Source organism: Culex quinquefasciatus, chromosome 3, assembly GCF_015732765.1.
Source record: "Culex quinquefasciatus strain JHB chromosome 3, VPISU_Cqui_1.0_pri_paternal, whole genome shotgun sequence".
NCBI classification, from domain to species: domain Eukaryota; kingdom Metazoa; phylum Arthropoda; class Insecta; order Diptera; family Culicidae; genus Culex; species Culex quinquefasciatus.
The window spans coordinates 109,230,656-109,252,624 of record NC_051863.1 but is presented as its reverse complement, the minus strand read 5'-3'; the positions used below and the strand labels follow the sequence as shown (position 1 = coordinate 109,252,624).

At 40.1% G+C, this 21,969-nt stretch overlaps 2 protein-coding genes across 4 annotated transcripts in view; both read left to right on the top strand.

The window, feature by feature from the left end:
- LOC6033474 (triple functional domain protein) overlaps positions 1 to 6,373 on the top strand; it is a 142,378-nt gene extending 136,005 nt beyond the window's left edge. For all 3 annotated transcript variants that reach the window (XM_038265374.1, XM_038265375.1, XM_038265376.1), the window contains exon 15: positions 5,675 to 6,373. In XM_038265374.1, coding sequence (XP_038121302.1) covers positions 5,675 to 5,917 — 243 coding nt within the window. In that variant the 3' untranslated portion in view covers positions 5,918 to 6,373. The remainder of the gene's footprint in view (positions 1 to 5,674) is intronic.
- Positions 6,374 to 18,029: 11,656 nt separating this feature from the next.
- On the top strand, positions 18,030 to 21,427 carry LOC6033473 (Y-box factor homolog). Its single transcript, XM_038262396.1, has one exon. The coding sequence runs from the start codon at positions 18,344 to 18,346 to the stop codon at positions 19,430 to 19,432; it is 1,089 nt and encodes a 362-aa protein (XP_038118324.1). The 5' UTR covers positions 18,030 to 18,343; the 3' UTR covers positions 19,433 to 21,427.
- Positions 21,428 to 21,969: the final 542 nt, after the last annotated feature.

Genomic DNA, 21,969 nt, shown 5'->3' with positions numbered 1-21,969 from the left:
TCCAAAACACCCAAATGTCTAAGTTTGATAAATAATGAATTTTTAAAAAGCTCGAGCTTTTATTTGTTTTTATTTTTATAAAATGTCTAATTATCTAAGAAGATGTTATCTTCAAATAACCAGAAAACCGTTTACTTTAAATACAAACATTGTTGAAAAAGACCTAGGAGCAATTCCATCTCAAATCAGGAATTTTTCTGGTACTTTTGTACCCGACCCTCTCCGATTTCAATGAAACTTTTTAGACATGTTATCCTAGGCCTATATAAGCCATTTTTGTGTATATGGAGCCAATTGTACTCGAAAATAACATTTGAGAAGGGCGTAAGATATTTAGATATTTTTGTATTCTGTAATTTAAAAATGACTGTATCTCGAAGCCGTTGCATCGTACCAAAAAGTGGTCAAAGACAAACTTGTAGGAAATTGGACGGGCTTTCTGAAAAAAATACACTGAAAGAAAAATACACGCCACTTCTATGGGATTTTTCAATTTTTATGCTTAAAAGTTAAATTTTAAGGTGAAGTCACGATTTTTTTTCGTTCAAAATTTTTGAGGAAGTAGCCTAAAATGTTACAAAAAGACTGACGAAAAATGCAGGATGGTATGTCTCTCCTAAAAAAATACAAAAATCATTTACTAAAACTGTTTTTTTGAAAAGTGGTCTAAACGTCAAAATTTTCAAAAACCAATAGCGGGGATCGATTTCCCAGACAATTTCACATAAAAGTCTCCATATTGACCATTGTCCTAAGTCCAATACTTGCGAAGTTACAGCGGTTTTAGAAATAAAAATGTTGAAAAAACAGCTTTTTTGGTGGTTTTTTGGCATTTTCTATATGACAGACTTGACTTTTCAGTCTCGAAAATATTTTTACCGGAAAGCTCGTCCAATTTCCCATAAGTTTGCCTTTGACAGCTTTTCAATTGGATGCATGGGCTTACAGATATAAGCTTAATTACATTGCTCATAACTGAAAACAGAATATTTTTTTCAGTGTGGTAGAAATCTGGATAGTAAATCATTTTACGTAAATGTTAAAACGAGTCAAATTGAAAAGCTGTCAAAGGCAAACTTATGGGAAATTGGACGAGCTTTCCGGTAAAAATATTTTCGAGACTGAAAAATCAAGTCTGTCATATAGAAAATGCCAAAACCACCAAAAAGCTGTTTTTCAACATTTTTATTTCTAAAACCGCTGTAACTTCGCAAGTATTGGACTTAGGACAATGGTCAATATGGAGACTTTTATGTGAAATTGTCTGGGGAATCGATCCCCGCTATTGGTTTTTGAAAATTTTGACGTTTAGACCACTTTTCAAAAAAACAGTTTTAGTAAATGATTTTTGTATTTTTTTAGGAGAGACATACCATCCTGCATTTTTCGTCAGTCTTTTTGTAACATTTTAGGCTACTTCCTCAAAAATTTTGAACGAAAAAAAATCGTGACTTCACCTTAAAATTTAACTTTTAAGCATAAAAATTGAAAAATCCCATAGAAGTGGCGTGTATTTTTGTTTCAGTGTATTTTTTTCAGAAAGCCCGTCCAATTTCCTACAAGTTTGTCTTTGACCACTTTTTGGTACGATGCAACGGCTTCGAGATACAGTCATTTTTAAATTACAGAATACAAAAATATCTAAATATCTTACGCCCTTCTCAAATGTTATTTTCGAGTACAATTGGCTCCATATACACAAAAATGGCTTATATAGGCCTAGGATAACATGTCTAAAAAGTTTCATTGAAATCGGAGAGGGTCGGGTACAAAAGTACCAGAAAAATTCCTGATTTGAGATGGAATTGCTCCTAGATCTTTTTTTAAAACCGTAAACATGAACTTGTTTTTCAGTTTTTTTAAATCTTTCTTAAGGTTCTGCAAAATTACATATTTATTTCAAGTTTTTGTCTCCAAAACCATTAGTTTTTTTTAATAGAAACACAATCAAAAATAGTATCGGCCGTTTAAAAATTCGGCAAAAGGCAACAATTTTAAAATTAAACATAACTTCTTACTTTAATTAAAATTTTCAATTGATTTTTTTTTTTAACTTTAAATTTCCTTTGGGAAATGAAGTGAAATCAACTAATCGCAATTTGAAATTTGCAACAATTTTAATTAATAATAATTTCTAGAGTTGTTTTTTAAAAAGGTCCTATAAGCTATTGTGTTTTCTATTTTTATAAGACCTATTAAAAAAAACTCTAGATTTTTGGTAAAGGGCAAAATTTAAAATGACATCACCAAATAATAAAACATAGGAAATTTTTATGGTTGCTCATTTTGGATGTTCGATAAGAAAAAAATAATTGACAAAATAAAAAAAAAGTTTTTAAGTTTTTGTAGAATCCATCGTTAGAAAAAAAATAAAATGAAATAGTCATTGAAGTTTTTAAATATCATGAATTTCTAATATTCAAAAAGAAAAATGCATGAAACCATAAAAACGCTCCAAACAATATGTTAGTAAAAAATAGAAAATAAAAAAATTGGTGGTCTCGAGAGGTCAGGGAAAAGTCAGGGAATTTTATTTTGGGATTTGGATCGACACCATGGACATGTTCCAAAAAAATTTACAGTCGAGTAACGGAAAATGGGAGAATTTTTAAAACTTTTATAGTGTTTTTTTCGATGAAAAATACGTTTTTTTGGAATTCTGAGGACGCCATCAAATCGGGCGTCTAATTTTACATAAAAGTCCCTTTGACACCAAATTTCTATCTCATCACCTATTCAGGCTGCAAATTATTGAAAAACACCTCTTTTTTCGCATGTTCAAAAATGGAAGGAGTCGTACCGCCCATCCGTCACGAGATATCAAAAAACGGACCTCGGATTCGTGATCAGGGACAAAAGTTACCCCTTAAGACAAAGTTTCACGCAAATCGAAGAAGGGTCGGGGCAACTGCTGTGTGAGTTGGCGGAGAATTACCCATTGACGACCTTTTGTGGTCTCTGTTGCAAGTTTCTGCTCGAACCTAGGAGTCTGAAGGCTTGAATGGGGAGAGCACCCAAACCTCTTTCTACTCCAAGGAACCTTCCACCCCAGTGTTTGAACTGACGACCTTTGGATTGCAAGTCCAACCGCCGCCAGCGATTCCACCGGAGTAGGCTTGGTTTGGTGTGTTGTTTGTACTTATGGCATGGAGACGACTCCTACACCTGGAATGACTTAACGGCCTAACAACCAAGGCCGGGACCGACATTTTATTTCCTCATCCGATGGAAGGTTGGAGCAGATGGGAATCGAACCCAGAATCATCCGCTTACAAAGCGGACAGCGTAACCATTCGGCCACGCACTGCCACACACATGAAATCGGGAAAAGTCTCCCCGACCCCTCTTCGATTTGCATGAAACTTTGTCCTAAGGGATGACTTTGTTCTTGATCACGAATCCGAGATCAATTTTTTTATATCTCGTGACGGAGAGGCGGTACGACCCCTTCATTTTTTAAACATGCGAAAAAAGACTGAAAAGGTGAGGAAAGGACTTTTATGTAAAATTGGACGCCCGATTTGATGGCGTATTTTTCATCAAAAAAAACACTAAAAAATTTTTAAAACACTCAACTGTAAATACTCAACTGTATTTTTTTTGGAACATGTAATTTTAAGGGAAATTTATTGTACTTTTCAAATCTACATTAACCCAGAAGGGTATTTTTTTCATTTAGAAAATAAAATCATTTTAAAATTTTGTGCTTTTTCTAACTTTGCAGGGTTATTTTTTAGAGTGTAACAATGTTCTACAAAGTCCGCTCCAATCTATCTCGTCGTTTTCTCTGAAACAAAAAAAAACATTATTTTAAGTTTAAAAACGCAATTTTTAGATCTGCACAAAATATTGCAAAAAAGTTTCGTCGTTCCAGAGAAAACAATAAATCTAGCTAAACATTTCATTAGGACACAACACCAAAAATGCGATTCGAGATTCGCTGGCGAAAAGTGGACAACTTGTTTTATTTCCAAATATTTTTTTTCTAAAGAAATCAAAGGCTAATTTTTTTCAGAAAACTACAAAATGTGAATGAAAATAGAAGTTCAATCCACTGAAAACTCATTTAATAGTATGTTATGCACCAAGCTGATTTTTTTCTCAATATTATATCACTTTTTTGCAATTCCGCGAAACTTCCTTTTTTTCAGTGAAACGTTTGTTTCCCCACTTGAGTATTATGTGCCGTCTAGATAAGTGTGGCCAATTTTTTTCGGTATTCAACCCACATATGCGGAACACCCACCAACTCGGAACGCTTTTGTGGTAGAGTGTCAATGAAATGCCAAATGCCACTTTTCTTTAGACTTTTGTTCGGGCCATACTATTGCTATTTCATTAGTAAAAGTAGTTTTTCTTAACAAAATACTGCATATCAAGACTATTTTATCAAGAGCAACAAAATACTGCCTCCAAACTGGCTGGTCCATAATTGTGGGATGTTATTGTACCACAAAAAAATTAAATACCTGAATCTAACTGAGAATTAAAAAAAAACTATCATAATATTCATAAAAAATTACAATACTTGAGTTTCGCTGGCTTCAGCGCATAAAGTAATTATTTTGTAAAAAAAATGGGATCTCCAGGAGAGTTTGTTCACATCTGTAAAAAAAACAGTGTTCCGAATATGTGGATTTCAAGGGTCAATGTTTTTATCAAAAACTTGATATAAAAAGCTAAAATTGGTTGAAACATCAATCGAAATATCACTAGAAAAGCTTTGAAAGGAAGGTAGGGAGCGTTCTTTTATTACGTAACGCAATATTTGGGATTTTCAAACCCCTCCCCTCCCTTGGTAACAAATCGTAACAGATGAACGATCCCTCCTACCCCCCTTGTAATGCGTTACGCAAGGTCTTTTTTTTGCAAATTTGTATGAGTGCTTATATGAAATTTTTGCGTAACGTAACAAAGTTTTCATCACTCCTTCCCCAATTTTCGTAACATTTCGTAACATACGCTGAATCTAACAAAATAGCAGCGTGGTGCTAGTTTAGCGCAATTTATATTTCAAATGTCTGTCAAATGTGTCTTTGATGTTGTGTTATCAACAACATTGCAAAACATTGGTTTTAAGTAGTTTATTAAATGATCAAAACAAAGCCGATCGCAAAGTATTTCGAGTCAGCTTTGAGCGACGTAGCGCAATCAGCATCTCTGAGCCATCGCTGTAATACCTGATTGAATTGAGCGGGAGAGCAAAGAGAGAGTATTCATTAGTGATTGGTGTGGGAGTGACAAACAGTAGGAAACGTTCAGTGTAGTTTTTCGTCGCGTTCGATTTGTGATCGCGAGTGAATGAATCTTTTTGGAGCAATCAGGACCCTTGATCGCAGGACAACCAGATTTTTGACGTTTTGGCCTCAATTGAAAGGTCTTTTGATTACCTATCCAACGATGCATAACATTATAATATGTGGTACGATTTACGGTTTATCAAAACTTGAATTTGGTTAGAACTCGACCTATGGGACCCTAAACCGAGTGAAAATTTTAGTAACACACAGACAGACAGACATTTGTTCAGTTCCCGGTTCTGAGTCGATAGGTATACGTGATGGTGGGTCTATGAGCTTTATGTAAAAGGATTATAGCCTTACCTCAGTGAAGAAGGCAAAACGGAAGAGTGTTCGTGATTCAAACGGCAAAATTTCCCTTTTTCCAACTCCAGGTGAACAAGATGACCCTGCAGGACCTGTCGGACCAGACGAACGGCAACCGGTTCTCGCTTTGCTCAATCGACCCACAGCGTTCCAGCCTAAGCTTCATCTGCACCGCCCCGACGCCGGAAATGCACAGCGATTGGCTCAACATGATACGCATGATTCTGCAGAAGCAGAACGACTTTCTAAAAGCAATACAAAGTCCGATCGCCTACCAGAACGAGCTGGACTCTTTGGAGAAGAACAAGTAAGTTAGCAAAAACCAACAACATCCATACAAAATTACTACGCTGCTGCTGCTCGCAGGACCGAAAATCAAACCACACTTTTATGAAGAGGAGTGACAAAAAGAAAGTAACAAACAAAAAACAAAACAAAACCAACAAATCGTAGTTAAGCCAATAATTATGAGTAATTTGTAATTAAACAAAATTGTATGAATATGGTAACTTAAAGTGACAGCAACAATTGCAGCATATAGACAAAATCTGACACAAAACAAAACAACAGAAAAACGCAGAGAAATAGATTTGCTTAACAAATAAACAAAAAGATGGTTTGTGAACATCTGGACAAATAACAGATAACATTATAGCAAGCACTATATTATATAACATTCGGCAAATGGAATAACAAGAAAATACAAACAAACAACAACTAGAATAATGCGCAGCAAATTTACCAGCAGCAAAAGATAAACAAAAAAAGCTCTATCAAATATGGGTGACAAAATATATTTTATTAACATGATTATATCCATAGCTACTGAAAACAAAAGGTGAAAACAATTAACTTACCGTGACAACAAAACGCAAACAAACCGCGTTGCGATCAATCCAAACCCAAGTAGCGAAGAGCCGGTAATCGCCGTGCAAAGTGCGCGCGCAACAAACGAGAGAAACAAAAAAACATATTTTTCGATCATTTTGAATTGTAGAATTGATTGGATTTCGTGCTTTACTTTGACGACAACGGAACGGAACAGAACAAAACAGAACCAGTGCTTTCTGTGCATTTCAAGAGAAACAACAAACTACTCTCCCCTACTACCTACTATACTACTGCTGCGAGCGATGCCACGGTCTATTGGTTTGTCACATTACACTACGCGCTTTCCCACTTATTGTAACGCCCCACACTTGTACAAAGATTGAAGTTTGGTTTTGTGCTGGAACTTAAAAGCTTAAAGCAACAGGGCAATTCTCACGAGAGGGGGCAATTGGGATATTTTTTATTTGGATAAAACTTGGTATTACAGATGAAGCCATTTTCATTATTAATTTGTCCATACAAGTCACCGAACGATTTTGGCAGTTGCCTATACAAAAGTACTATGAAAATACTTAAAATATCATAGTTTTGATAAATGATCGATTTAGAATCTTTGGGCTTTAACAGTTTGCCCAGTCCAGGTGGGCGAGACGACGCTGGCTAAACACTTTTTTTTTAAGTTTGTTAAAACCGGTCTTCAAAACAGTCTGCTGACCGAAGCAACGATTCCATCTCTTCAAGGATTTGCTTGATGTGCTGTCGAATCGTTTCCCGGCCTTTGGCAGTTGACAGGTTGTGTAACTGGGTTTTTTTTGTAGGGTTGTTAAAGCATACTGAATCGAAAAACGCTTTCAGTTGCATTTTATTTTCTAATTTGTAATTTTTCTGAATAAAATCTACAGGTAAAATCCTCGTATTTTGCTAACTTTTTTGACAGCAAAAAACTAACTTCCTTGAATATCTTGGAATCTTGTATTTTTTGTAAACAAAGTTAAAAGGACTGGCAACACTGCCAGTTTTCTATAATCGACTCTCAAGGAAAAGGAACACCCTGAAAAAATCACAGAAGAATTAATTTCGGTCAACAAACATGCTCAAGATTTATTCAAAAAAACGAAAATTACTCTTGAACACCATTTAACCATTTTCAATTGTAAGAAGTATTTTTATTACTTTTTGGTTTGCGGATGGTCCCTAAACCTCTACTCTAGCGCATTTTATTACGTTGTTTATGGATGACTCGGTGGTGTGTGTGCGCGCTGGAGTGAAGAGTAGCTCCCGACCGTTCCGCCGGAATTCGTCGAAAAACCCGCGGTACCGTAGTGTCCCACGTCGCGAAGTGGCCGTATTTACCGTCGGAACACTGAGTGATCCAGACGCCGGTGAAATCCGTGCTCGCCGGTCGTTAATTTGGGTGCAATTAGTGCGCGAATTTGTGATCGGCCACGGGCCAAAGCCAACAGCAGAAGGAAAAACAATACACACAGCCGGGCGCCTTTGAAAGAACGTCGTCGTCGTCGTCCCTCGACCACGTTGATCGTGGTGTACGGCAGTAGTGTAGTGTGGTAGAAAACGAACACAAGTGCGCGGCACGGAAAACGCGGAGTGTGCAAAATTTGCTTTCGAAAACGGAGAAAAGTTTAAAAAAATTTTTTGGGTATTATTTTGAATTGAAAAGTGAAGTGCCCCCTCCGCCGCAACCAAGAACCCCCTCCAAGAGCGTCTGTTCCCCAGGTTAGGGGCGGCTCGAATCAAGAGGAGTTCGAGTGTTCGCAAGCTGTTAGCGTCTGTATCCCAGGTCAGGGGCGGCTGACAGCAGCGGGTGTTGGAACCCCCCTTCGAGCGCCTGTTCCCCAGGTTAGGGGCGGCTCAAGGAAACCGGTGTCCTACTCCATCGTCGAGGTAAGCGTCTGTTCTCCATGTTAGGGGCGGCTTACAGCAGGTAGAGTTAGGACCCCCTCGAGCGTCTGTTCCCCAGGTTAGGGGCGGCTCGAAACAGCGTCTGTACCCCAGGTTAGGGGCGGCTGATTGAAAGTCCCTGTGTCGGCGTGGGACTCTAAACAGTACCGACACGACGGTCCTCCGGCGAGACAGGGGGTTGGTGATGGCTACACGCACCCGCCGTAAAACAGTAGTGCAGAGAGCTCCAGATGCGAGCCGATCCAATCGCCGACCCGATTTTCGGGGATCCAGGGATTGGAAACTCGGGACGTGGAACTGCAGGTCCCTCAACTTCGATGGGAGCGACCGCATTCTTTTCAATGAATTGCGGGTCCGCGGCCTCGAAGTCGTGGCGCTGCAGGAGGTGTGCTGGGAGGGGAAGGACCACCGGGAGTACGGTGACTACACTATGTATTGGAGCGGCGGCAATACACGCGAGCTGGGGACAGCTTTTATAGTGCTGGGCGAAATGGCGAAGCGCGTGATTGGTTGGTGGCCAGTCAACGACAGAATGTGCCGGTTGAGAATCAAGGGTCGATTCTTCAACCTGAGCATCATCAACGTGCACAGCCCGCACATGGGAAGCGACGCCGATGACAAGGACGCTTTCTACGAACTTCTTGACCGCGAGTACAGGAAGTGTCCAAAACACGACGTCAAGATTGTCATCGGCGACTTAAACGCTCAAGTCGGCCAGGAGGAGGAGTTTAGACCGGTTATTGGGAGGTTCAGCGCCCACCAGCAGACGAACGAGAACGGCCTACGACTCATCGATTTCGCTACCTCCCGAAACATGGCCATACGTAGTACCTTCTTCCAGCACACCTCCTATACAAGTACACCTGGAGATCACCAAACGACACGGAGACGCAAATCGACCATGTTCTCATCGATGGTCGGCACTTCTCGGACATAATCGACGTCAGAACCTACCGTGGCGCGGACATCGACTCGGACCACTACCTGGTGGTGGCAAAGCTGCGCCAACGCCTGTCCGAGGTCAACAAGATCCGGTACCGTCGCCCGCAGCGGTATAATCTGGAGCGGCTCAAGGATCCTGAGGTCGCTACCCAGTACGCGCGGGAACTCGTAGCTGCGTTGCCTGACGAGGGTGAGCTCGCTGAAGCCCCTCTGGAGGCCTGCTGGAGCCATATGGAAGCAGCCATCAACGCAGCGGCATCGAGCGCCATCGGGTACGTGGACCGAGTTCGACGGAACGGCTGGTTCGACGAGGAATGTCAGGCGATTTGGGACGAGAAGAAAGCAGCGCGGGACAAGTGGCTGCTGCACAACACCCGTGGGAACAAGGAGTCGTACAAACAGTTGCGAAGACAGCAAACCCATCTCTTTCGGGACAAGAAGCGCCGCCTGGAAGAGTTGGAGTGCCAGGACATGGAACAGCTGTATCGCTCCAACGAAACGCGTAAGTTCTACAAGAAACTTAGCCAATCCCGGACTGGCTTCATGCCGCGAGCCGAAATGTGCCGGGATAAGGACGGAGGCATCTTGACGGACGAGCGTGAGGTGATCGAAAGGTGGAAGCAGCACTTCGACGAGCACCTGAACGGCCCAGAGGCGGAGTACCAGGGCGACGGGGGAAACGACGTCAGCGGTATGGTGGACGGCGAGGACGAGCCAGCACCCACGATGAGGGAGGTTAAGGATGCCATCAAGAAGCTGAAGAACAACAAAACAGCGGGTAAGGATGGTATCGGTGCTGAACTCATCAAGATGGGCCCGGACAAGCTGGCGGCCTGTCTACACCGGCTGATTGTCAAGGTCTGGGACACAGAACAGCTACCGGAGGAGTGGAAAGAGGGAGTAATATGCCCGATTTACAAGAAGGGGGACAAGTTGGAATGTGAGAACTATCGAGCCATCACTATTCTCAACGCGGCCTACAAAGTGCTGTCTCAGATCATTTTCTGTCGTCTGTCGGAGCGAGCAAAGGATTTCGTTGGGACGTACCAAGCCGGTTTTGTGGAGGAAATCGACGACGGACCAAATCTTTTGCTACGCCAAATCCTCCAAAAATGTCGCGAGTACCAGATCCCGACGCACCACCTGTTCATCGATTTCAAAGCCGCGTACGACTCGGTCGATCGCGAAGAGCTATGGAAGATCATGTACGAGAACGGCTTTCCCGGGAAGCTGATCAGACTGGTGAAATCGACGATGGACGGGGCACGGTGCAGCGTGAAGATTTCGGGAGCGATGTCCGACCCGATCGAATCGCGCAAGGGACTGCGACAAGGCGACGGTATCTCCGGCCTCTGTTTCAACATTGGGCTTGAAGGTGTTATGAGGCGGGCGGGCTTCAACATGCGGGGCACGATCATCAACCGGTCCAACCAGTTCATCTGCTATGCCGACGACATGGACATTGTCGGCAGAACGTTCGAGGATGTGGCCAGGCGGTACACCGAATTGAAGCGGGAAGCGGATAAGGTTGGATTGAAGGTGAATGTTGCGAAGACGAAGTATCTGCTGGCAGGAGGAACCGAGTCCCTTAGGGCTCGCATAGGACCGAGCGTGACGATCGACGGCGACGAGTTTGAGGTTGTGGAGGAGTTTGTGTACCTCGGATCGTTGGTTACGTCGGACAACAACTGCAGCAGAGAAATTCGGAGGCGCATCATCACCGGTAGTCGTGCCTACTACGGACTCCACAAGACCTTACGGTCTGGTCACCTTTCCCGGCGTACAAAGTGTACCATGTACGAAACGCTGATAAGACCCGTCGTCCTCTACGGGCACGAGACGTGGACGATGCTCGAGGAGGACCTGCAAGCGCTTGAAGTTTTCGAGCGACGAGTGCTTAGGACGATCTTTGGCGGCGTACGTGAGAACACTGTATGGAGGAGAAGGATGAACCACGAGCTGGCGCAACTCTACGGCAAGCCAAGTATTCGGAAGGTCGCCAAGGCTGGCCGAATCCGGTGGGCCGGACACGTCGCAAGAATGCCGGACGCGCTGGATGCGCGCCAACCGAACCAGACTACCAATCCGGTGAAGTTGGTGTTTAATTCGGAGCCGGTTGGAACGCGGCGGAGGGGGGCGCAACGTGCGAGGTGGTTAGACCAAGTGGAGGAAGATCTGAGAAGTGTGGGAGTTCCGAGTCGGAATTGGAGAGTAGCAGCCCAAGACCGAGTTCAGTGGCAGCGCATCTGGAGACAGCTCATGACCCGGAGGTTGTACGAGCAGTAAAAGTAAAGTAAAGTAAGTTATGGATGACTTCCATATACATTTCTAAAGATTCGTAGCGAAACACCTTTTTTGAGATTTCTCAATCTTGGCTACATTTTTGATCGTCTAAAATTATTGGGCGGTGTTGCCAACTTAAAATAAAAAACAAATATTATTTTCCAAAACAACTGAGCGAAATTCTTTGTGATTTCATCCTTTGGTTATTTTTTTATCTGCTTGAAACTTTGTGGTAAACTTTCCTGTGATCAAAGTAGACATTTTTTTAATTGTCATCGGTTCGTCCATACAGTTCTAGTTCTCCACACAAATTTGACAGCTGTTCATATAAAAATGGCATGCAAATATTAAAAAATCTGTATCTCGCGAGGAATGTTTTTGCTTGTGGTGGTGTCTTTGGCAAAGTTGTAAGTATTAGTAAGGACCTTATTGAAAAATTAGATACAAGAACTTTCTTTTTCTTATTTTTTTAATTAACTTTTTGTCGCTTAAAAGTGAACTACTCAAAAACACTATTTTTGTTTTTTTAATATGATTAAGGGGACAAAAAATTTACATCTTCTAAGCAAGGACAAAAAATATTCGACCAAGATGTTTTTTTTTTAAAGGCCTTTTTGGAAAAAAACGACACTGTGGCAAAAAAAAATGTTTGATTTAATTTTTAATGTAAAATCGAATTTACATCAAAAAGAACCTTTGAGTTTATTTGAAAAAGTGCATCTTTTCTGAGTTACAGTCTGTAACTAAAAAACAGTGCACTTTATCAAAAATCTAAAAAGTTTTTTTTTTCGATTGAATACTCAATTTTACATTTTTTTTTAATTATATTAAAAAAAAATACCGAACTGTCGAATTCTTTTTCTCTTTCTTTCCCTTATCTGAAATTTCTAACTCGGTCAAATAATTTTTATCCTTGCTGAGCCATACTTTGAAATATGGCATTTTCCGTCTCCTTAAACATATATAAAATGCAAAAATAGTTAAATAGTGTTTTTGAGGAATTCACTTTTTAGTGACAAAAGTTAATTAAAAAAATCACCATTTTGTTTTACCGTGTATCTATTTTTTCACAAAAACCTTACTAACACTTACAACTTTACTGAAGACACCAAATCAACCATAAAGCTTCTTGGCAAGATACAGATTTTTGAAAAGTTGCATGCCATTTTTGTATGGACAGCTGTCAAATTTGTATGAAGAACTGTGTTTCAGGCAAATAAAAAAAAATGCAATACAAATTGCTGTTTTCGTAGAGAATTGCTCTTTTGCAAAATAAAACTTGTTACTTAACCCCTTCCCGCCCAGAGCAAAATCGAGATTTTTGCGTTTTTCTACATTACTCATAACTGGATCAATCAAATTGGATAAAATTTCAATGGTTTTAAATTAACATTCTATACAAACTAATGCAGGTTGAACCAGGTTGAAAAATTGCATGGTTGTAGAGAAATTTAATTTTGAAGACAGAAATTAATGGTGCTCTGCAGTAACCATGGGCGTAAGAGGGTTAAAAATCTCAAGATACCCAAGATACAGATTTTCTAATACAGTCGACTCTCTGGCTGTCGATCTTTTCGATATCAATATTGCTCCATATGTCAATAATTTATTTAGTCGCTTCAAAAAGTAAGCTTTGATTTTTCGTTCTATATCTTGATACCTTCCGTTCTCGACGGTCTCTTCAATGCCGACACAGATCCCCCCCCCCCCCCCTCCTGGACAATTGTTGTCCATACAAAAAAAAACTTTTTTGTATGGATCGTGGACAATCGTCATACCCCCCCCCCCCCTTAAGTGTCCACGTGGTTTATGAATGGTCCCATAGGCAGCTGCTAAAATTGTATGGAGATTTATTTGGGCTAACTAATAGTGCACAAATGGGTTATTTGGTAAAAAAAATATGACTGTTAAAGTCTCAGAGAATTGCTCAAGGATCCTCTCTTTCTATGCAAGAGTAAAGTACGAACAAAACATTGAATGGCAGTAGCCTGTATATGATGGTAATTGGATATGCCAATGTTTTCTTCAAATGTTTGATGATAGGATTGATAAAATTGGAATAAAAAAAATCAAATGTGAAAAAATCTGTTAATTTTGGCCATTTTTAGGTTAATTTTTAGAAAATGAAAAAAAAAAATGCACGCGGGTTTCGTACAAATTGCGTAGATTGTAATTATACAACTTTTATTTTTTAAACGTCATTCACACATTCAAGCATTTGAAGGGAAATAAGCAGCAGCTTGTACAAAACAAAAAAAAAAGAAACACAGATTTATAAATGTTCCCTTTACTAGAAGTGATGTTGTCACTGTAAAATATTCCCCAACTTAGATAAAGGCAAATCCCTGCAAAATGCATGCACTGCAATATTCTCACTAGGAGACGAGCAGCAAACAACAGACCAACAGAGCAGAACAAAAGTGCGCGGCGCGTTCAAACTTTCAATTTCCCAACACAACACAACACATTTCCCCACATCACTACCACCGATTTTTTCCAAGCAAAATTAGTATTCTACCACGTAAACGAAAAAAACACACAAATTATACTTTTTCTCATCTTTCTCGGTCCCCGCACCCAAACAAAAAAAAAACCTAATATCATTACATCTTCTTATCGAACTGTGATTACCAGAAATCGGATGAGTGAAAGTTAGTTCTTTTTTTTTCTATTCGTCCCCGCCCACTCTGAACAAACGGGTTCTTTTGAAGAAAAAAAAATAGTACACGCAAACACACTCTTTCTTTCATTTTGTATAGTAAAACACGGAAATCACGGATCACGGAGTGGTTGAAAACGAAAGGAAGTGACAAAAGAAGAAGAGGGAGAGAAAAATGAGGGGAAACAAAACAATACAGGAAGTTTGAGATGTGGGTGAAGAAAAAAAAAGAAAGGCAAAACAATGAAAAAGAAGGAAATATTCGCAGATGCAGTTCTGTAAAAATTTGTGTGATAATATTTACTAGTAATATGTTATGTTTAATTTATGAATTTATCCTAATTATAAATTACAATCACCTATTTCTCAATTTAAGGAAGAAAAAATAACATAAAGTGAGCCGGTTCAAAATTAATGAATACTATGATGAATATTCATGAAATGATAAGCAAAACAAAACACATGTGAAAACGCAGTGAATAAAAAGTGATTAAAACAAACAAAACCAGCTGCCTTTTTTGCTAACAAACATATCCGAACTTCCAAATTGCATCGACTCGACTCAATCGATTTGTATCACGCGCAAAAATATTTTGTAGAATCAGCCTGTACGAAGTTTAATTCAACAAAATTTTTGTTGAATATAATCAACGCAGATTTTGCGTTGAAACAAACCTTGATTTTCTCAATTCCACAAAAATCTCTTGTTGTTTTGAAAAAGTTGCTTTGACGTTTAGCGTTGAACAAAACGTTTTGTTGATTCACTGCCGCTCAAATCAAGTCCGTCCCATATGTAATTTCGTCAATTTTGAGGTAATGATGCAGTTTGGTTCAAAATCATGTAAACTATCAGAAAAACCAATAAAATTTAATACTTTGTTCTAGAAAGCCGGAGAAAATCCACTTTTTCGTGAAATTCTAACACGTAGCCTTATGGGCGGGACAACTTTGACACGCGTTTTTCTCGGCTTGCTGTTTTTACATATAAGGCTTTCTAATCGGAAATTTACCAACACATTCAAAGTATGTTTACATGGCAGCTGGACGTTTGTTTGCATCAGATTTCCTATCTCTTTCTAGCAAAAGTTTTTTGTCAGGCGACTTCTAGCAGGTTTTTTTGACTGACCGCCCGATATGTCAGCTAACATACTTCGCAGGGCTGTGACAGCTCGAGCTCGATCATTGTTTGCATCAGGACACTGTGGCGAGGAGTTCGTCATATTTGGGTTAAATTATATTTTTCACACTGGGCCTAGAAAGCCTTATGGGACGGACACGATTAGAGCGGCAGTTCACCGGTTCATCGGTTCACCGGAACCGGTCAAGAAAAATTTCAAATTGGCAGCAGCGGCAGCGAAAGCAAGCCCGAGAGGGTGAAGAAAAGCCCCAACCCCAAGAAATCGTTCCCTCTCCTTTGTCCTGCTGTTCGTAAAACCATTTCTTGACACCTTTTCTTGGGAGGTGCGTATTGGTCTATAAGGGGTAATTTCGGTTCAGATCACAAATCCGATCACAAATCCGATATTTTTTTTTATTTATCTGGATTTTTATCAAGAAACGTTTTTCAATGGAAACCGCGAAGAAATAGAAATTTGGGTCGTAGAACTTTCATGTAAAATTGATGGCGTACTTAAAATTCTGAAAAAACGTACATATTTAACATAACCAAGAGTTGAAAAATAAATTTCAAATCGTTGCCATTTCCCGTTACTGAACTGTCATAAATTGAGAGACATATAATTTTATGGGAAATTTAATGTTCTATTCTGAAAGAAACCACAGAGGTATATTTTTTTCATTGGTAGCACGCACAAAAACATCCCACAACTGGGTTCTAAAATTAAGCTAAAATAGGTAATGTTGTTATTCAATAAACCTTTTTTCGAGTACAATTATAAAATAATAGATAATAGAAAATAGATAGATAGAAAATAATAGAAATAGATTGAAAAATTACATTCGCGGCCCTTCTTGACAGAAAGCAATAGATATCCTACTTGACAGCTCGTTCCAAGGGGACCATAGTTGATCCATCGTAAAATGTTTTTGAATGTTTTTTAATCGTGTTTTCTGCCGTTGTTAATAAAAATTGCCATGGGGCTATATGACTCTATTATGAAAAAGGCTCTGGATAAAATTGTCTTTTGAAATGCAGTGTTTTTATTTACAAATAACTACTTTTATTAGTAAGAAAATGAGCTATTGACAAACTATTAGAAAAGTGTTCCGAGCTTGTGGGAGATCAGAATATGTACCAATGTTATACAAAGTTGTAATTTCAGAAAAAATGTAGCGAGTTCCTAATTCTACGGGAGTTATCAAAATTTTACGAAACAGTTTTTAAAACAAGTTTTTAAGCCAGTTTTTTAAAGTTTTAACCCCTAGAACTCAATAAAAAAAATATGAACCTGCAACGGTAAAAAACGCGATTAAAACCCATTTTCAATGTCTTTTTTTTTCAAAAAAAAAAAATGATAAGAAAACATTTTTTCGATGAATCAACTATGGAACGAGCTGTCAAAAAGGACCGCAAAATCATTTTTTGAAAATTGATGTAAGTATCCATTTTAAATCCTCTGCGGTCGTATAAAGGTTTATTGTACTCAGAAATTAAGCTTTATCGTTGTGAACAATACTATCACAAATTTTAGCTTGATTTTTAGACCCAATTGTGCCTCGAATTGTGCTTTAATTTTTTTTCTATATGTTCAGCAAATTTGATATAAGAAGAAGGGTCATTTTAATGTTTTTGTGGTTCTTGCAGAATTGATAGAATTAGAGAGATTTTTCTAAAATATATATATATTTATGATGAATGAAAATATCTTACAGCTTACAGTTTTTTTTACAGCTTCCTGTCTGGATAGTTAGACCGGCAGGATTCTGAAAAATAGCTTGCTGGAATTTTAAAAGGTGGATTGAATTTTGTTGAGCGCAGTCTGCGTAATGCAACGTTTTTTTTGTATCGATTTTTCAGGATAAGTGTTGCTTTAGAAAAGTCTCTGCATATTAAAATATGCAGAGAGCGTGGCAAAATTACCGAATACTGCTCTCTAACAGGGTTGAGCGGAAAATGAGTGCCAGTGCAAGTTTTTTTTCATTGAATTGTTTTCATTAGGTCCTTTTCGATGCTGGGACCTGGTTAGGACCGAGTCGGCTTTTGTAATTACATTACCAGCTAAGAATAATTACAGAGGATCTAGTGTGTAAATGTTAGTGGGAGGGGAGAGTGCAAGTTTATTTTAGTTCAAAAAGAAAATAAAAGTAACTCAAACATATTTCCCTTCATACTTAGTTCGAATGGGACAAATTTCATAAATCTCATAAATACATGAAAAAATGTCTTGAATTTGATTTTTGCATCATGCAAAAAACCTCAGACAATCAAAATTTCGGATGCTTTGACTTATTTTGGTAAAGCTATATATTTTTGTAACGACAGGCTCCCAGGAATTTCCAAAAAGGCTCTCTGTAGACAAAATCCTTACCTATTAATCAAATATCCAAAGCATAAAAGTACAGCGCTGTGTCTGATTTTAGCCAGATGACTGTCTTTCCAGTAGTTACTGCAGTTCGCCCCGATATGTGTACCTGCTAAAAACGCCCAAAACGTCAAAGTCTCGCGACCAGTGACAGTTCGGTACGGGTAGTTCGCTCGCGAGCGCACGCATGTCAACCTGCGAGTTCTGATTGCCGCCGGTGTGTACCTATCGGACGTACGTTTCTCGGCTGCTTTCATTTCATTCTCGCACCCATTCGGCACCAGTGAGCAGAAGCAAGACAGCATCAGTGACGGCCGCACACAGGGTGGTGAGCAACTTTATTCTTGTGCCAAAGTCGTGTGTTTCGACATGCGGTACCAGCAGCTGCCTTGGTGAAAAGAGAAAAATGTGACTGTGCTTTCAGATGGGAAATTAAAATCCGTAAATTCACCGAAAATACGATCCAAAATAGCATGACTATAACGTTAATTTTAACATCATAACATCCAGAACGCAACATCAAATAGTCATTATCAAGTGAATCACCAACATCTGAGTTTTTCCAATTCGAAAAAAGTGTACTGCCGACTGTGTGGAAAACGAGGAAGAATTATAACAACATGGCTGACCAACCAGCAGTAAGTGCGCCAGAACAGCAGCCGCAGCCGCCCCAACAGCAAGTCCAGCAGCAGCAGCAGGCACCACCGCCAGCCCAACAACAGCAACCGCAGCAGCAGCAGCAGCAACAACAGCAGGAGCCGGAAGCACAATCTCCAGACAGTGGCAAACCAGTGGTCCCCCAGCAGCAGAAGGAGATTATCGCTACAAAGGTAACCGGTGTCGTTAAGTGGTTCAACGTCAAGAGCGGCTATGGCTTCATTAACCGGGGAGACACTCAGGAAGATGTCTTCGTTCATCAGTCAGCCATTGCTCGCAACAACCCGAAAAAGGCCGTCCGTTCCGTTGGCGACGGAGAGGTGGTCGAGTTTGATGTCGTCATTGGCGAAAAGGGTAACGAAGCCGCCAACGTAACCGGTCCCCAGGGTGAACCAGTGAAGGGAAGTCCGTACGCCGCTGAGAAACGCCGCGGTTACCGCCAGTGGTGGCAGAAGCGCGGAGGTCAGCGTCGTGGTCCCCAGTCCAAGGATGGCCAGGATGACCACATCCAGGAGGGTCCGATCGATGGACAGCAACAGCAGGCACCTCCGCCGCAGCAACAGCAACAACAGCCGCCGCATATTAAACAACAACAGCAGCAAGGTCCGCCACAACGCCGCTTCCGTCCCCGCGGACGTGGTGGATACCAGACGTACTATCGTCCACCACCCCGAGGAGGACCCCGTGGTCCCCCGATGCAGGACAACGGACAGATGGATCAGAACCAAATGGATGACGGTCAAAATGGACGAGGCCAGGTAGGACGTGGTGGTCCCAGACGATTCTTCCGTCGCAACTACAGCAACGGAGGTGGACGCGGCATGAGCCGAGGCCCGGGTGGCCCACCCCGTCGCGGAGGATACCGTGGGGATTACCAGCCTGACTACCAACAGAACGGACCGGAACAGCCACGTCGTATGCCGATGCGCGGTGGAGGCCGTCCTCGTTATCCACGTCGTGGAACACGGGGCACGGGCAGACCAAGAAGCGATGCTGGAGCAGGCGGCAACAATAACGCCGTCCAGAACACGACCACTGAGAGCTCCGCATAAACCAGCCCAACACACGAGAACGAGCATCGCCAGGCAGGCAGAAGAGGATAATTAGCGCAGAATGGTACCCAACAACAACAACAACTTAGAAGAACATCACTAGCAAGTCCCGCACGCACACGAACATCGATTGGGAAACAACGACCGATCACGTGTGTTTTGGATCGTCTCTTTTGGATGGAGTCTCTCGCAACGGAAACAATACAACCTATAGAATATAGTGAACAACAAGTATAAAACCCATACTATTTTAAATGTAACTATTCAATTGACAACCAAATTGAATATTGGATCGTGTTATGAAGCGGGAAAAAATGTTTAAATTTTGAATCGAATCGGAAAAGCGAGAAATAACGCCATCAAAAGCAAGCAGCAGCTCGTTTGAAAGAGTAGTGCGGTGGAGCACATCGGGTTAGGTCGAACTTTACTATTTTCGATGGCCGGGGTCAAGCGAGTTCCTCCTAGCAGTTCAACGTATGACAATTGGCCTCTCGGAACGTTGACGAACAACACCCACGAGGACAACAACTACAACCAACTCGGTGGACACTTCTTATCCACACAAAACACAATCACAACACAGATCGTGTCGACCATCGTACCGGAAGTGCCACCGAGTGACACCGGACACCCTGTGGTCTTTGTGGGGATTTGTTGCCAACGGTTAGGCGTGCCAGAACCACCATACACCATAGCAGTTAGCAGTGCCGTTTCTCTCAGACCACGGTAGTTCAACGACTCAAACATCCCCCGTACAATATTTCATATAATACTGTATTGTTTTTTTCGTATCGTTTTCAAAATTTTAAAACACGCGTTTTTGTTGCCTCGGAGTCGCTGCCGAGTGATTGATTAGGAAAAACAATTTTTAAATTACCGGAGTAAAAAAGTCAAAACGAAGCTAAAAAATGTCAAACAACCAATATTCGGTTTGGTTCCAAATAAGAGTTTGATTTGCTAATAATTAAAGAGATAATAAATACCGGAAGGAAGAAAATTACACTACTAAATGATTACAATACCCGTTGAAGAAAACATAAAAATCAAATGAAACAGCAAAAGTAGAAGAAAAGTGTTAAAATAAGATACACATAATCTAGCAAGAAAGGGAAAAGAGAACATGATGGCCCAGACACAGACAGAGAAACAAAATATGAATTTCGCGGGAAAAAAAGATCAAATCTTGCCTTCCCGCGCCCAGGCGCGGTCTCAATTTTCTTTTCCTTTTCACGCTCTTATATCGTTCGTGTTACTTACTTTTTTTTCGTTTTTGTGTTTGCTTTAAACCCGATAGTCACGAGCAAGATATTTTTAGTATTCGGAACAGGCGCACTAAAACGCGCTCCGCCTTTTTTATTTTAGGATTTACTTTTTTTTTTTTTTGAAAACGGACACATCATTGCGTACACATTTTACACCTGACAATGCAGAGACGAAAACGTGAAGCATTTTATATCGATGTTTTTGAAGCGTAGAAATATCATTTTAATAAATATCTAACCCCTCTTTCAACCAAAAGTAATATTCACAACAAAACAGCAAAGAAATGCTAAAAATAAAAAATAACATTTGAACTGCATGAAATGAATTACGGAGGAGAGAAAAAAACGATTGGAGGAATGAAGGAAGATACTGCAAAAAAAAGTTATATGCAACCAAGCTATAATCAGTAAGGAATGAATAAAATAAAACTACTTAAATAAGGAAGAAAATTGTACTAGTAATAAAGATAAAATCACGTTTGTTTGCTCCAAGAAGAAAACTAAATACCAAGTAAGCAAAGAAGAAGTACATTTGAGGTGAAAACGCCGAGAGCTCCTACCAACAAACAAACACAAACAAACAAAATCTAAAGTCGATCTACAAAGAGACGTACCATGTCTGTCGCGGTGAAAAGCGAAGAGAACATTTAATGAACAGATCAGAAAATGCATAACATACTGTAATTGATTTATGGAAACAAAGAAAAAAAATGGATTAAATCTACCAAAAAAATTGAAAAATTAAAATCCTGAGTTTCTATTGTCTACTTGAAAAATTTGAGAAATCTTTCCCACATCCCTAAACTTTTTTATATATAAAAGCCATTTTCATTTTATTTCCACCTTGAGAAAAAGTCTCATACTCATTACACTTTTTCGTAATTTCGTAGCCGACCTGCAGATGTTGGATTGGATGCACACACGTAGGGTTCGTAACGTAACGGAAACATATTTAGGGTGAGGGTGGTTAACGAGTTTGTTATTCTACATGCAAGAAGTTCTCCGGACACGATGATGCAATTGGATCCTAAAATTAAGCTTAAATTTATGATATTATTGTTCACAACGATAAAGCTTATTTTTCTGAGTACAATGACCCTTTGTACGACCGCAAAGGATTTAAAACGGATTCTATATCACTTAAAAAAAATTAACTTCGCGACCCTTCTTGACAGGAAAGGTCCTACTTGACAGCTCGTTCCAAGGGGACCATAGTTGATCCATCGAAAAAATGTTGTCCTGTCTTTTTTGAATTAAAATAAAAAAGTGATCAGA